The sequence below is a fragment of the Haliotis rubra genome, unplaced genomic scaffold (assembly GCF_003918875.1).
Source record: "Haliotis rubra isolate DU_JTF1 unplaced genomic scaffold, ASM391887v1 Scf134, whole genome shotgun sequence".
NCBI classification, from domain to species: Eukaryota; Metazoa; Mollusca; class Gastropoda; order Lepetellida; family Haliotidae; genus Haliotis; species Haliotis rubra.
Genome location: NW_025765270.1, coordinates 196,849 through 213,723, shown reverse-complemented (window position 1 = coordinate 213,723; position 16,875 = coordinate 196,849). Strand labels below are relative to the sequence as shown.

General features: G+C 41.5%; 2 protein-coding genes across 6 annotated transcripts; one reads left to right on the top strand and one right to left on the bottom strand.

Annotated features, from left to right (window-relative positions):
• Window positions 1–72: 72 nt before the first annotated feature.
• On the bottom strand, window positions 73–5,500 carry LOC124267833 (carbohydrate sulfotransferase 13-like). The gene is made up of 4 exons (XM_046702828.1): window positions 5,204–5,500; window positions 4,398–4,564; window positions 2,623–2,678; window positions 73–1,521 (listed from the first exon to the last, which is right to left on the bottom strand). Exons 2-4 carry the CDS (start codon window positions 4,507–4,509, stop codon window positions 355–357), a joined length of 1,335 nt encoding a protein of 444 aa, XP_046558784.1. The 5' UTR covers window positions 4,510–4,564; window positions 5,204–5,500; the 3' UTR covers window positions 73–354.
• A 417-nt stretch (window positions 5,501–5,917) lies between these two features.
• On the top strand, window positions 5,918–15,846 carry LOC124267797. Of its 5 annotated transcripts, XM_046702783.1 has the most exons (7): window positions 7,522–7,799; window positions 9,509–9,589; window positions 11,417–11,559; window positions 12,718–12,848; window positions 14,056–14,122; window positions 14,730–14,880; window positions 14,927–15,846. In XM_046702783.1, the coding sequence occupies exons 2-6, from the start codon at window positions 9,516–9,518 to the stop codon at window positions 14,858–14,860; spliced, it is 546 nt and encodes a 181-aa protein (XP_046558739.1). In that variant the 5' UTR covers window positions 7,522–7,799; window positions 9,509–9,515; the 3' UTR covers window positions 14,861–14,880; window positions 14,927–15,846. The 5 variants fall into 5 exon arrangements, with proteins under 5 accessions (XP_046558742.1, XP_046558739.1, XP_046558738.1 ...); XM_046702786.1 differs by lacking the exon at window positions 7,522–7,799 and adding an exon at window positions 5,918–6,073 and having other exon boundaries at window positions 14,730–15,846; XM_046702782.1 differs by having other exon boundaries at window positions 14,730–15,846.
• Window positions 15,847–16,875: the final 1,029 nt, after the last annotated feature.

Genomic DNA, 16,875 nt, shown 5'->3' with positions numbered 1-16,875 from the left:
GTTCACTTTGATTTAGAGTGCAGACTTGCAGCTTCACTGAGTTTATGTTTTAACTGTTTACTTGATCTGGGTTTCAAGTTTCTTGTCAGTTATTAAAAGAACTATTCATGTAAAGTAATACATTTACTTGAGAGATGACTTCAAATGAGACAATTCAGGGAGAAAAGAATTATTGCAATAGTACTGCAATAGTTGACTATTGCTATCTAGACTATTGCTACCGCAATAGTTGTTTCCTCCTCAATAGTAACTCCTACTGGCATACTTCCATGTCCATGTACACCTGACATTCCTGTAAACAAACACCCATTGCCTTCTTGAGCAGGCGTGTATGTTCTGTACGAACATCCGGATTTATAACTGTATATCGAAAATATCCCTCACATCAAAGAATCTAAAATCCGTTTCTGACTGGTCAAAACTTCCAAATATACTTTCAGGCATAGCTTCGTATCCAAACATTTCAAATTGAGGCTCAAACATTCTTTTTAGTTTCAGTTTCGTTTGAAGTGTTAACGTGCTGTAGGCTTCTCGTAACGCCGCTCTCTTGGCCTTCGACAACGTCTTGGGATCTGATGCGCGACGTGCCCTGACGGCATATTCCAAGAACCGTTCCCAGTTTATGTCACTGTCGGCGTCACGAAACGGAAAGTCAAACTGAGTCCCAAGGAACCCCCTGATCTGCCATCTTCTCCAAGTCAGCTTGAGGGCTTGTCGTAAAGTGACCCCACACGCCAGGATACGCTCGAGTCTACTTGTGAAAATATTGTGAGAGTTTCTGTACATCATTTCCTCGATACCATGGAAACCCTCTTTCTGAATGAGGTCTCTTGTTCGGTTGTGTTTCAGCGCTCCGATCCGTCTGCTCACGAACATCATATCCTCAAGAAACGTTTCCATTTTCCCAATATAGTCATACTTCATGTGACAAAAAGCACATCTATGGTGAGCAGGTCTGAAATGATTGTTGATGCTCTGATTATGTTCATGTTGATATAAAATATAATCCACAAATTCAGCGAACGTTGCATCTACCCCGCACTGAATATTCGCACGCTTCTGACCTTTGAACCGGATGTCCTGTATGATATGTCTACCCATGATGCGCATATAATCAGGATTGGTCGAGAAGATCTTGTCAACGTATCCAGAAAGAAGTCTTGAGTATGGGTTTCTGACAAACACAATTTTCACCGTTTTGTCATATTCTTTTTGCGACAGTTGGTGTGTTTCGACGCTAGTTCGGTGGTTCCCGACTATTGACTGTTCAAATGCATTGAAATACCGCGACCAAAACATGGACCCAGCCTTTTCAACAAAACACATGGTTACATTATGTTGAATGTAGGTCTTCCGTCCGTCCTTTCTGTCGTGTGTTGGCATGACAACGCCATGATTGAGGGTCCCTGTCTTTGAGCATGTTGTGTCATATATCTTCCTCCTGAGATCAAACCGTCTTTCTAAAGCAGCCATGTTTTCAGGTTCCAACCTGTCAGTTCTGTAGCGTGATGTTCCATGATCCTGCAAATATCAGATGGTTACATACACAGGGGCATGTAACGCAAATACCTGACAATAGACCCATGCACCCAGTGACAGTTATTTGCATTAAAGGCCTTGCATAGTCATCTTTTTTCAGACACTTAAATGTAAACTGCACTATCAGTTACGTCATGATGTGCCTCTAGCCTTTGTATAAGCATATATATGAGCCAGAATAAGCACTTAGGCGGTGGGGTAGCCTAGTGGTTAAAGCGTTCGCTCGTCACCCTGAAGACCCGGGTTCGATTCCCCACATGGGGAAAGTGTGAAGCCTGGTGTTCCCCGCCGTGATATTGCTGGGATTTGCTTAGAGCGGCGTAAATCTAAGCTCACTCACCTAATTGGCCACTATCACGACGCGCCAGAAATGACTATTTTATCATTTGCCTCTGTGATATTAATCACAAGTAAAATATATGAATGCAGCAAAGCGAGTTGGGTAATTCTGCCACGGTCAGGCTGGTACGACTCATCAGCTGAGGGCCCTTGCCCTCTCTACACGCAGCACAGACAGCGACGGGGACTCCCAGGGAGCTCTGCCTAGGTGAGCCCGCCCAGGTTTGTTTCAGAAAATGTAAAGATGTCCCAATACTGCAGCCTTCTGCGTTACCTTGAGAGTCACCAGGGATGTGATCCTGGCAGTATACACGATACTCACCAGTAAACAGACACCAAGAACGATGTTGAGTCGGACAGCGTGGTTCTTGGGATGCAAATGTGAACAGGGTCCGCATATTTGGCATGTTTTATCCTAATTTTGCCATTAACATTAATGTCAAAAGGGACCGAGTATTCAGTTTCCTTAAAGTTATGCTTTCACTTAAAACATCAAAATAGACAAGGACTGGTTTGTTGGCCTGGATACGCCTTAGGCTACAAATAGCGTATTTAATATACTTCATATAACTTTAATTTTCCATGACACCACCACACATGTGTATCGTATCACGGATGGACTTCAGAATTAAAACCACATGAAGATATTACTGACGATTATGGAAATGGTTTTGTCGCATGTTTTTACACGATAATGGGACACATCCCTCACAGCGCTTATTGTGTAATTAGGATTACACGTACCTCCAGTAACTGACGGCTGTCCTTGTGACCACCATGGACCCACCTGGCCTTGTTGTCTGAAGAGGAAAACCAAATAGAATTACGATTACTGTCTAAAACATCAACTCATGTCAATCCGGGTGACGGAAATATTGGAATGGTGATTAGTTGGTTCAAATACGAACCGAGCTTGCTAATGATCCCGGTCAACCAGTGTCCGCTAACGGAATGACTATGGGGAGCTTGACACAATTTTCCGGTCGTTCCCAGACATTCACTCATTCAAGCCCTCCCTTTATAGATCATGGGTTTTACGCGGATAGACAAAACCTATTTTCTTTGAGGTTCTTATTTCGTTTTAGGAGGGTGGGTATGTTCACAGCCTTATTAAATAACTTTAGTGCATAGTTCATTGAAACAATTCCAGCGTTGTAAGCAAAGAGTCGGGGTAGTAATGACGTCATCACGTTCACGGCCAAAGATGTCGTCTGCAGGATGTATGTTCAGTTTGTTTAAAGTTTCCACCAGTGTGTTACGTGTCATATGTTGTGAGGTGTTTTCGTCTTATCGTTGATTCGTTTTATCTGTCAGAATACTGCTTAAGTTTGCATGAATTATTTCCTTAGTAAGAATGGGTAGGGCCAGTTATTAGGTGTAAAAGTAGTCGACCTCAGTCACCCATGCCAAGCGCTGTTTAATTACAAAACTAGACTTATACCATTTTAGTAGTGGCACGGGTTTTACACATACATCCTATATGCGGTAATTACAATACTGGGCTGCATGTTGGCACGGGTTTTACACACACATCCTATACATGTACATCCTATATGTGGTAATTACAATACTGGGCTGCATGTTGGCACGGGTTGTACACATACATCCTATACATGTACATCCTATATGTGGTAATTACAATACTGGGCTGCATGTTGGCACGGGTTTTACACATACATCCTATATGTGGTAATTACAATACTGGGCTGCATGTTGGCACGGGTTTTACATACATCCTATATGTGGTAATTACAATACTGGGCTGAATGTTGGCACGGGTTTTACACATACATCCTATATGTGGTAATTACAATACTGGGCTGCATGTTGGCATCGGGTTTTACACATACATCCTATATGTGGTAATTACAATACTGGGCTGAATGTTGGCACGGGTTTTACACATACATCCTATATGTGGTAATTACAATACTGGGCTGCATGTTGGCACGGGTTTTACACATACATCCTATATGTGGTAATTACAATACTGGGCTGAATGTTGGCACGGGTTTTACACATACATCCTATATGTGGTAATTACAATACTGGGCTGCATGTTGGCACGGGTTTTACACATACATCCTATATGTGGTAATTACAATACTGGGCTGAATGTTGGCACGGGTTTTACACATACATCCTATATGTGGTAATTACAATACTGGGCTGCATGTTGGCACGGGTTTTACACATACATCCTATATGTGGTAATTACAATACTGGGCTGCATGTTGGCACGGGTTTTACACATACATCCTATATGTGGTAATTACAATACTGGGCTGCATGTTGTCCCAGCTTTCTACCGAAAGTTTGTGCATTTGGGTGTTTTAAGGGTGCCAGGCTAAAGTGTGCAAATATAACAAAACTGTATCTAACTCCTACACCATCGACACACTCCAACAAATGCAGACTACTTCATTACTTGTCATTACCTTTTGCTAACAACATGCAACACCACCCTTTCCCCTTGGAGACTCTTTCTGCGTTTGTATAAGCTCAAAGTTGGTTCTTACTTGTTGTCATGGCAACGTAGACAACAGACATGGAGGAGATGAAGCCCAGGAAAATGACGAGCTGGGTGAGACGCTGTAACCTTCGTCCGCGTCTCATTCTGAGGGGGAACATCGAAGGGTAGTGGTGTTTGGATTATATATGAGAAGAAGCTGTAGATTTAGGGAAACTGAAAAACAATGATAATCATGTGAGTTTTCAATGAAATGAAGAATTCGATTTGTTGAATGCCACGGGGGTGACACTCGTGGATATCTGGACAGTATCACACTGTCGCTGGCGTAAGAGGCCGCCATGCTTATATCACACACGGGTCTCCTCAAATCTAGGTGATTTTATGATGTTTTAGTGTTGAGTCGCCCTCACGGGATTTAGCGTAACTTTTAATTTGAAAACGGTCCACTCAGTCCTTGGCTGTGGTTGTCTGTAGTTATGCCGAGGCCGTACATTTGGATGAAACTTCCGTCCTAATAGGTGATATATACAACTAGGCTATATTATTAAATATACGACCGCAATATAGCTGGAATACTGTTGGGTACGGCGTTAAACAACAACCAAGTATTAAATAAGAGAGCTCCCGGTGCTTGCTCATGTAGGTATCAGTCGGCTTTCCGCCATTGTTGATACACAATGAACAAACTAACAAATACATGATCGAACATCCAGATTTCACATTTGTGGCTGGTTCACTTCTCCAGCCAGTTTACACCTCACATTCATCAAATGTAAAACTCCATCAGACTTCTACAGACGATGTAAACCAGTGCTAGTTTAACCACGTGTCTACTACCTCTATTCTGCTTACCTGGAATGACCCCCTCGGGTAAACATGAAGCTGACCAGCCAGGGATCCATGCCGGAGTAAGATCAATGTCGGGAAGCTGTTGCCTACTGTTCAGTCCTGGTATACACACCACAGACTAGGGAGCCTGCGAGACGTGTGGCGGATGTTTTGTCCACCGAATCAGCTGGGGAACAAAGGTGTTGTCACGTGGTTTCTTGTAAACATATCGCGAGGATTATCTTTCAGAAATATGAAGACAAAGTGGCTATTTTGTTAATTTCACTGAACGTCGGGTTCAAGAATTACTTCCCTTGCCATCTCGACCTCGAATGATATTGAACACTAACGTACAGTGGCGGATCCAGAGGGAGGGGGGTTCGAACCCCCCCACCCCCACCCCCGAAAATGACTAAAGACCACATTGAAGTTAATGTTTTGCAATGGCAGAGCCAAGGTGGGGTTCAGGGGGTTCGAGCCCTCCCCTGAAAATTTCTGGATCCGCCTATGAATGTTGTTTAACAGAGATTGTTCAATAAATACAGAGACTGTACAATATATTTATTATTTGTCAAATTATTGATAGCCAAGAGTTTAAATATTTTACGAAATATAGATACAGATTCAACAGATCTGCCATCATGAGTTTCGATCGCATACCTACATGTATTTTATGTGAATGTACTGTACAACATTCACTGGTATGACGGAGTGTATTGATACAATGTACAGGAAACCTGGCCAGCTGTGACGGTGTTGTCGGCTATCCTCATGGTGTAGTTACTACCGTTCAGATCATCGATCTTCATCCATGAAAGCTAAGCGGCTGTTTTTATGGTAGAACATTTGTCAGCGGTATGTTGATATCGTGTATATTTCCCTGCTGCTTGACGGGTAAGTGAGTGATACATATATTGATGTGATCGGCGGTGATCAATTGTCCCCGGAAACTGATACTCTCACACTCTGGCTCATTCATCCTTGAAAAAATAATTTTTAAAAGATTTAAGAAGGTCGGTGGGGTAACCTAGTGGTTAAAGCGTTCGCTCGTCACGCCGAAGACCCGGGTTCGACTCCACACATGGGTACAATGTGTGAAGCCCATTTCTGGTGTCCCCCGCCGTGATGTTGCTGGACTATTGTTGGCCAAAGAAGTAAGGTGATTTATTGTGCATAGTTTGAGTCCAATACACAGCTTACCTGGAAAAAGCAGGCACTATAAAGAAATTCCGAAACGAGTTTGAATATATACAAGCCATATTTGTACGTGTAATTTTTATATTGCAGTTTTTTGCGTTTAAACTTTTAATAAAGCGCAGTGCCACCTCCATACTTGCACGTCGCTCGCGTGTCTAATTTCAAATTTTCCTATTAACTTCAACGTGTGTGCGTGCGTGCGTGCGTGCGTGCGTGCGTGCATTTTAGTCTGCTTGTACATTTATCGCTATCGCTGTACCATATTCTGGATCAAGATAAAACGCCACCTCGTCAAAGCGTCAATGAGATTCCATGGTCCGAAGAAACGGTATCAACTATGTATTTTAGACGCTGGAAATAACAGAAAAACTAACGTGTACATATGAAATTCTTCAAAGGCATTTAGAAGTTTGTGTACTAATACAAGACATATGTTATGGATAACCACTTCTTTAGTTGTCTACCACGACGTGTATATGGCATCTACAATGCAATTGTCACGTGAACACAATATTTGTACAAAGGTATACACTCTGAATTCGCCATTAAACATGGAGGTGGTTTGACAGACTAATTGTTGAACCGTCAGCTTTAATCTGCAGTGAACCGCTTCACTTTGCAGAGCTGCGTACCCATTGGCTTCAATCAGAGACCATGTAATAGATTATGGTCTCTGTTTCAATCAAATACTAAAGATTTTCTTTTTACATCAGGTCGGACTTCCTTTCATGTTTAGCCCACACATCGCGATATATAATCGAAGCGGCTTATATAATCCAAACAGTCTCTTACACTCCGTACCAACCCGTGATGGAATAGTTCCCTTGCACTCTACTGCTTGTCTTGAGGTCGGTTGGTCGCCGTATCTCGGCAGTATGGGTTGTCGCTCGAATAGCCTACTGGTTCCGGGAAATAAATAAATAAATACATAAGTGACACGAAATCAAACGTTATATAATAAATGCTGTCGGGTCTGGTGCAATGTAACCGTTGAGCGATTCTCAATGTCTGGAAGATCTAAAATAGCACGTGACCCAAGTACATCATAACTGAATTCCCTTCTTACACTAAGACAAAAACAGAAACATAAAAACAACCCCAAACAAACGAACTCGAATTCATTTTCTCAACATTATCATACAAGTTAAAAGGACAAGCTTTGTTTTTTTTATTTTTTTTTGTTTGTTGTTGTTTTTTTGTCTGGGGAGTTACTGCACGTGATTTATTGCAAAAAGCGCCGGAATAATGTATTTCTGTGACAGCAGATGAAAAACGAACTTCACATTGATGATATTATGAACGCTTCTATGATATATTGACTTTATAGGATTTAGAGTGACCTCCCTTTTTATGCTTGATGTCTCTAGTGATTGTCGCCATATTGCATGTAAACAAACAGGTAACAGGTGACACCTGTGTAAAAGTAAGTTATATTCTAACAAGTGTAAACTTATGATTCTGTTCGGAAACCAACTGGTAATAGTTTCGATGTAAGCACAAGAATTTTCACAACTGAAACTGTACCGCCGTTTTTGACCGCATACACCACTTGATTTTTGTGTTGTGCGTGACACTGACAGTTGACATTAGATCGGAAATCAGATCGGAATTTGGTTGAGTTCCAAGAAGGGCTGGTTTTGAGTTAGTCTTGTTCTGTATCTGTAGTGTATATGGAAGCGCTCAGACGACAATTTAAGGCAGTCATCAACAAATCAGTTAAAGAAACGGTAGGATGCAGATTGTCTAAGCGACCGTTCATATTTTATGATTTATGGCTGGGGGTGGTGGGGGATGATGATGATTTTTATGGAGAAACATGTACAATGTGACTGACCCCCCTAACATTTTGTATATGTACAAAGTAAGTGACCCCCTGCATGTCATGTACAAAATCAATGACCCCCATCCCCTACCCATAGTTTCTAAGCATAATTTTAAACGTATTTGTCTGAACAAACTTGATGACCCCCCAGTACGTGTGTACAAAATTGATGACCCCCTAGCTCGCCAGAACAAAATGGGTGGAAACACCCACCCACCCCTAAAGTCATCATCACCCCCTAGCCATAAATTATGAACCATCCCTAAGGAAGATACAATATATAATAATGGAATGAAAGTTGAAACACAGATGTTAAGTTTACTAATGGCTGCCTTTAAGAGTGAATGACAGCCTCTATTCCATTATGAAAGGGAACGTAACATCTAACATCGCTGAAGGGGTCATTGTTCGCTCAGGTACTACTGATATGTATACAGGAACGCATCCTAGAGGTAACAAAAATCAGAATACATAAATGTACCCTAAGATGAGTCCATTCTGCACAGTTTTCTTGATCGGATTTTTATACTCTCATAGACTCATACTATTTGTATGACATGCGTTCCACTGTGTTATATAAGAAACAAGCGTACCCAGTGATGATGATTTCGCCGTGCACAGCTAGTATCTCTCATAATCAGGCAAACAGGAACTATAACATGAATTGGTTTCGGTTTGGGTTTGAGGAATATGGACCCGTCTCTCGTTTAGAGTAATGCGTACGTTTATGTATTTTGACTTTGTCTAGGGTACACTTCTGTGTGTAGGAAGAGATAATATGATGTTATTTTGCCTTGCCCATTCAATCAAACCATTAGAACACAGCTTGCCAGTGTCAACAAAGATAGCGGTCGCAGCTGCAAAGGTTTTTGGGGGAAATCACACAGACAAAGTCTGAAACCATAAAAAATATATGCAAGAACTCTTTCTACCTCTTTCAGAGTACCTCTGCAACAATTATGTTGCCAAGTTTAATCGGTTATAGATAAAAGAAGCGAAAGTGAGTTGTGATTGCTACGCTCAACTTCCCAGCGTAGACACCTGATTGGATAAAAAGCCAGCCAAGGGAGGTAATAAAATCATGGAGCCGTAGATGCATCCAGGGTATAGTGGAGATTTTATCGGAACGTATGCCCTGGAGATTATCGAGGATGCAGTCATTGTGGCTGTTCAGTAGACTTCCCCAGTGTGCAGCAATTGTAGGCAGCTGAAATGTGTTAGAGAATTGTTCATGAACATTTCACATTTCTGAATGTCATAATTGCACATGTTATTTGACATACTTTCAAGTAATCAAATATTCATTGCAGACTGATCATGTGGCAGTACCTGTGGGCTCATAGTGTGTACCACCTCATCAGATGGTTTCCACGCAACAACAGGACGAAAATGTGAGTTTAGATACGTTTGGGCTGTGTATTGGCAAAAATATTGAATTGCACTGTAAAAGTGTATTTCAATACAAACATCCATATTGTAATAACCATTTGGGAGTGTTTGACAGTGATAGTAATTCCACACTGAGATCCTTTTTTGTACATACTAAGGCCCTAAAAATAATGTTATGGTTTTGATAAAAGCAAACACAAGATTAGGTTGGATAGTGAAGGGAGCATTTCTTTCTGTTTTTACAATGTATTGTATGTGAAGTAAGCTGTTTTGTCAATTTATCTCAAAGGGATATTTGATTCTTACTTAACAATAGACCGCCTCCCTGGTGTAGTGGTTAGAACGTCCGCCCGGAGAGCAGAAGGGTGCGGGTTCGATCCCCGGCCGCGTCGTACCAAAAGACGTTTAGATATGGCACATCTAGGGATCATGCTTGACATATGTTCCAAGTTTGATGAAGCTAGCATGTATAGTTTGGAAGATCTGCTCTGGACAAGATGACATCCTCATAGCCACAGGGGCCTGGCGCTCGGCATTAATGGGTACAACAAGAACTGGTCGGCTTGGAGTCAGTATAATGTGTCTGAGTGGGGTATTCATGCTTCACTGCGGCATGGTATCACAGTGGGCTAGCACTATAAAACCAGCTTAAGTCTGTGCTAGTACAAGCAGACGCACATACACACGCATGCACGTCATCATATTAGCGAAATATTCTCAAGCACGACGTAAAACCCAGTTTCACCTCACCTCACCCCACTTAACCATAGAGATAACACAAACTTGTCATGTTTTACCCAAAATACCATTGCATTACATATATTTAAAAAGTGTATTGTGGTATGCTGAAAATAGTATGCAATCTTTGTATGCATGCATTCATAAATTCCAACGTTTTTGGAGTGTGATAGGATCTTGCATGGTGAAGTGCGGTAAAATGGAATTTGACAGTACATTCATAAGAAACAAGAAAACAAAGTCATCAATATCCCCGCAATGGCAAATTACTCTTTATGAATATGTCTACTAGTTATGATTATGTCAAATGTTTTGGAGTGTATACAGCAAAGTGGAAGGAGAGTATTGAAAGGTTTTTAAGATCTGCTCCAGAAAGGAGCACTACCACCAAATTCAGTTGAAGCCTAACTTGTTGCCATGGAAATGCAACAAGATGACATCCTCATATACACAATCTAAGTCACGTTTCCATGGAAACCACAAAAAATAAATTTGTATCTGGATCTAACCATCAAATTGCACATCTATGGATCATGTTAGATATGTGTACCAAGTTTGATGAGGCTAGCATGTTTAGTTTAGGAGATCTGCTCCAGACAAGATGGCATCCTCATAGCCGCAGCCAAAGTCACGTTTCCATGGAAACTGCAAAAAATAAAATTCATATCTGGGTCTAAAGCTGAATAGGCACATCTAGGGATCATGCTTGACATATGTTCCAAGTTTGATGAAGCTAGCATGTATAGTTTGGAAGATCTGCTCTGGACAAGATGACATCCTCATAGCCACAGCCTAAGTCACGTTTCCATGGAAACCGCAATAAATAAAATGTCTGAGCGGGTTAGGCGGCTGACTTTGTGTGCTGGCGATTAGCCGGCTGACTCTGAGGGTGTGGGTTCGAATCCCAGAATGGACTCAACCCCAAAAGAACTAGAATCTGTACTTTACTGAAAAAGTGTAATCCCAAATATAGCATATGTTACATTTGACCTCTTTCTTAATGGCATTGTGTATTCAAATAACAGTTCTTCCAATCAAGGAAACTTGGATTGTGTGCAGGTGTTGGCATGTTGTTCCTTTTATGGTTGCAGCTTCTTCCTGGTGATGGTGCTCACTGCTGCGCTGATGGTCCCACAGGTCGTGGTGTTGCTGCTGGATCACTCCAGTCGTTGGTGTCAACAGAAGCTCTTCGACTTCCTCATCGTGTCCATAGTGTTCACCTTGTTCCTCATTGGTGAGTGTTGGAGGGGAGGTCATTGGTTGCCATGTAGTGGCATCCTTTCATCTCTTCAGAAATATACTGCAGGTGTTCCATGGCATGTGATTGGCTAACCAAACATCTAAGGTTACTACTGTTTCCATAAACAAGATGAAAAATATATTTACATTTTTTAAAATGTTCTGCAATTTTATTATATTTCTATCTGTAAATGATTAATATCCTTCATAGTGTCTGTGTGTCCATTTGTCTGGTTTATGTCATTTGCTTCATGTCGTGTGGGGCGGTGGGGTAGCCCAGTGGTTAAAAGGGTTCGCTCGCCACACCAAAGACCCAGGTTCAATTCCCCACATGGGTACAATATGTGAAGCTCATTTCTGGTGTGGCCGGGCGGTGGGGTAGCCTAATGGTTAAAGCATTGGCTCGTCACGCCGAAGACCCGGGTTCGAATCCCCTGATGGGCACAATGTGTAAAGCCCATTTCTGGTGTCCCCCGCCGTGATATTGCTGGAATATTGCTAAAAGCGACGTAAAACCATAGTCAGTCAGTCTGGTGTGGCCCGCCGTGATATTGCTGGAATATTGCTAAAAGCGGCGTAAAACTAAAATCACTCCCGTCTTGTGGTAGATACTTTGGGTGCCCTGTCACTATGGAGTACCACGAATCCCATCAAAGAATGTTTGTGTTCTGTGTGTTTTTGTTTTTTCGGGTAAACATTTGCCATCAAGGTGGTGAAAAAATGAAAGTCGTATCAAAGTCTGAAATTTGATTGGCTCAAGAACCCAAGCATCCTTTATATTAGTTTGATGGTGCCATGTTGCTATTGTGATGTGTCCAGATCTTGATGCAGGGAGGTGTCAAAGGGGAGTAAAAGACACACAGACATTTTCCAAAATCATATGGAAACCCTGTCTCTACTTTGTTATTTGTTACCATGCTTGTCGTGTTGGTCATAGATACATACCTGAAACCATGATCCAGTCCAGGGCCCCGTTCCTCAAAGCGATCGTAGCGCTACGACAGTCGTAAGTCTATGTTAAAGTATGGGAGTTACGATCATCTTAGCCTTCCGATTGCCTTGAGGAACGGGGCCCAGAACCAGAATCCATTCTTTACAAAACAGTTAAGACTAAAGAAACACATGTTTTAAAGACTTCCTGTTTCTTGTTCAGGATTCACCTTCCTGTTCCTGGTGATGATGCCGGTCCCGAGAGCAGTGAAGGTTGGGTTCCATGTGTTTGGGGGCACGTCTTTCGTCATCAGCCTGGCTCAGGTTATCTTGACATCCAAAGCTGAGTCGTGTGTAAGTTGAAGCTATGGCGCATTCATGATGTTTGTAATAACAGATGTTAGGGCCAATACTGCCAGTCCAGTCAGCTTAGAGTATAAGGGAGGTAACTCTGCATGTCATAACCTGATCTTTGTCAGTTGATTTTGGTTCAGAACTTCCTTCAATTTTAGCTCACTCGACAAACATTAAAGTCAGCTTATGTTGTGGTCTGATTGTCTAGAATCAGTTTTCCATTGTGTGTTGTAAACATCTTCTCAGAAAAAATGACTTGTTGTTCAATAAATCTGAAGCTTCACATACATATTTTGTCACATGGATTTGTTTAAGACTTCTGATTCTGAATTTCATCATTGCCACCACAGCAGCCATTTTGAATAACTAGTTTATGGCTGTTTCTTATGAAATTTGATGCATGTGTTGTTATTATTGGGGTTCACGGTAACATGTTTTGTTTTTTTGCACCAAATTACCTTACCTTGTGACATGTCGTCATCTGCTTTTGCAGTTTCAAACTGAAACTTTGTATGAGTGATCCCAGCGTTGATATCCCCAAACTATGGTAGCCTTACTAAAATGTCAGGAATCTTGGCCTTTATAAAACACCTTGCACCTTCCCCCCACCGCGTCCTACCAAAAGACGTTAAAATATGGTACTTGTTGGTCCCTGCCTGGCGCTCGGCATTAATGGGTACAACAAGGACTGGTCGGCTCGGAGTCAGTATACTGTGTCTGAGTGGGGTATTCATGCTTCACTGCGGCGTGGTATCTCAGTGGGCTAGCACTATAAAACCAGCTTAAGTCTGGGCTAGTACAAACAGCCGCACATACACATACACACGCATGCACGTCGTCATATGAGCGAAATATTCTCAAGCACGACGTTAAACCCAATTTCACCTCACCTTTCAGCAAAACAAGTTGAAACTGTCGGCAGAGGACAGGTCATCAGTTTTAACCAATCTGATTAGTGTGTCAGTTCATCCATGGCATGTCAAGCAGTCATTGCTTCAGACAGTGTGAGATGGACAAATGACTTACTGCACTAACGGGTCTCTGCCTGATTAACATGCTTAAAGAGGTACATGACCCTTTGGTGACCCCCAGTAACCTCGATATTGACCTCTGCAGTAAAAGATGACCACGACAGCAGGCTGTTATCCCCAGTGTCCCTCTAATGTTCCATGTCATGTCTATTCATGCAGGATATTTCTCACTTCAGAGCAGGACCACTGAAGCCTTGTACACATTATCAGTCGTGCTGGCTGTGTTGTCAGTCATTAGCATGTGTAAGTATACACTGGTATCTCGACCAGTTTCCCAAATAATTGTTTACAATTATGTGACAAATCTAGGGACTTTTCTTCCTCATAGTTAGAACTTTCCATCTGCTTTAAGAACATCTGGAAACACATTTATTTTGGGGATTACACTTTCTCAGTAAAGGACAGATTCTAGTACTTTTGTTGAGTTGAGTCCTATCCGGGATTCAAACCCAAACTTCGAGAGTCTGGTACCTAATCGCCAGCACACAAAGTCAGACGCCTAACCAACTCAGCCATCGCGGTTTCCACAAAAATAGAAGTCAGACAACTGGTAGTCTCGACCATGGGAGCCGATTAACACTCATGAGAATGGCACACAAAGTCTGTGGTCAAGACTACCAGTTGTCCCTGGTGTGGGCTGTTAGTGTGACACTGTACCCTGCCAAAATAGATTGTTTCTCATAATTTGTCACCTGCAGACTTGGTAATGTATAAACTGCGGTCACAGGACTGGAATATTGCAGACTGGGGAGTTAAACAACAAAGAAAGCAGTGCAACACTGCTAACCTAATTCTTTTGCAACATAGATGTAACGATTTCACTAAGTTATGGTTCTTATTTCAATTTCAGGCATTTTCGGTTTGATGGCTCCATTTTGGATTGCAAATCGAGTGAAGAAAAACAGTGTCCTGAACGTTCCAGATCATACAGGTGTTTGTTACGAACCCGTGAAGTGCTGCTCGTGTTTGTGGCACATATAACATTCTCAAGACGGAAAGACGCTAAGCTCTGTATTACATGGCTGTATCACCTGGCCTTGCTTAAAGTGAAATGTAGGCCATAACACTGTTATTATCCCAATACAGTATTCTCTTATGTATAATGCACACTTGTGTATAATGTGGGGACTCTTTCCTTTAGTCTCACATGAGCAAATTATTTATCTTGACATATTATAGTTTATAGTCATGTCTGGTTAACTGCACATGGCCAAAAACAATGCTATTCAAAGTCAAGCTCCCATTGAACAGTGTAACTGAGCACTATCTTTAGCCAGTGCTTCTCACCGAGTCCAGTGTTAAGTGTGGTCAGTTTGTGTACGCTTACATATCAAACAGTAATGACTGTATTTTGGTATCCTCTTCTATAGTTTTTCAAGCAAAACTCACCCAAGTAATGACCAGATCCTGATGAGTAACTGCTCATTATCTAGGATTTCGATATCTCTTGTATGTATTCTTGCGTAAAATCATTGTCGAACTAATCCTTTTGGGGAATTTTCGGCCATTGATTTCATGGACGTTAGATCACATGACAAGCAGTTTAAATGAAGTTTATGATAGTATTACTCACCCAGTACTGTATCTGGGAATTCTAAGTGAATGGGGACATTGGGGTAACCTAGTGGTTAAAGCGTTTGCTCGTCACACAATGTGTGAAGCCCATTTCTGGTGTCCCCGCCGTGATATTGCTGTAACGTTCTAAGAGCAGCGTAAAACTAAACTCCCTCACTCATTCTAAGTGAGCGATCTTGTTATTATTGTTAATTAGTTCAAAACCAGGGCTACTAACATTAATGTCATGATGCAAGTGTTTCACAGTTGGATCAGTTTGGCCAACCATTTATTTCATGATTGGAGTATGAGATGAGTGTACCGTGTAAACACTGATAGTGAGGTGTTGATGTGTACTGTGGATTCTTGTCATTGATGCGTTTATGATACCATAAATCAAATCTTTACACCAAGTATTATGAAAAAAAATTTATTTTTGTACTAGTCTGTCGTAATTGCTTACAGATCAACAGTATTAAGATGATACTTATTCTACAGTATCAACCATGTCCCAGACTCTCACCAGACCACATGAGATAAGCATTGGGCAGTTGATAGGGCTTGGACAGGTATCTCATTTGCCAGACTCAATTATTTACAGGCTGCCGCCATATAGCTGGAATATTGCTGAGTGCGGCGTTAAACAACAAACCAACCAACCATTTGGTCAGGTTGAAGAAGGACCCTGGTACCCACAGTCACATGGTATACTGATAAATGACAATAGTAACTAAAGTTGGTGGTCACACTCCTCAGAACGTTTTGTCAGCTCCTGTTGTTTTAATCTTCCAAGTCAGTATTCATGTAGATTTTTGTTTACCGAATTATTTCCTGTGTTTTATGAAACCTTAGAATCTGTCTACAGTCCGTTTCGCTTCGCACTAACAAACATAACCCATTTAGAGTCAGAAGCGGACCGTTGAATTCATCAAAATGCAAATGTTATCATTGTACAAAATTGCCACATAAATATAAATAGTACACATGTTTATCATTTACTAATACCCAACAGCTTTCTTATATTTGAAAATTTTCCCGACTCCACCAAAAAAGTTCTTTAAGAAACTATCATTAAAATTTTGACACAGTTCACTATTTGTTATGAGGGAGGAGTGCAGAGAAAGGGACAGCCAGGTGTGCGAGAAAAGGATGGAGACGGCACAGCACAGGCTAATGAATCAATAACTTGGTGGGCACTTGTGCACATGCTTCTCTAACACCTGGCTGTCCCGTTCTCTGCACTCCTCCTAATGATAAAATGTGCAATTCATCGGTCCGTTTCTGACTCAAATGGACTGTACATGCGAGAGGAACGTAAAAATGAGAAGGGAAAAACTTATGAACTAAATTTGAAATATTTGGTTCTCAGGTTTCAAGCAGTGTCTATAGGATGCTATGTCTGTGATATGCTGAGGTGTAAATATTTAATGAAACATCAGTGT

What these genes read in the sequence shown, in the direction of transcription:
- LOC124267797 (XM_046702786.1), top strand. Translation starts at nt 9,516, where the DNA reads ATGTGGCAGTACCTGTGGGCTCATAGTGTGTACCACCTCATCAGATGG. An exon ending in GTTCACCTTGTTCCTCATTG is followed by an intron (nt 11,560 to 12,717) that starts GTGAGTGTTGGA and finishes TTTCTTGTTCAG; the next exon opens with GATTCACCTTCCTGTTCCTG. An exon ending in GTTGTCAGTCATTAGCATGT is followed by an intron (nt 14,123 to 14,729) that starts GTAAGTATACAC and finishes TTTCAATTTCAG; the next exon opens with GCATTTTCGGTTTGATGGCT.
- LOC124267833 (XM_046702828.1), bottom strand. Translation starts at nt 4,509, where the DNA reads ATGTTCCCCCTCAGAATGAGACGCGGACGAAGGTTACAGCGTCTCACC. An exon ending in CTACGTTGCCATGACAACAA is followed by an intron (nt 2,679 to 4,397) that starts GTAAGAACCAAC and finishes TTTCCTCTTCAG; the next exon opens with ACAACAAGGCCAGGTGGGTC. An exon ending in ACAGCCGTCAGTTACTGGAG is followed by an intron (nt 1,522 to 2,622) that starts GTACGTGTAATC and finishes TGATATTTGCAG; the next exon opens with GATCATGGAACATCACGCTA.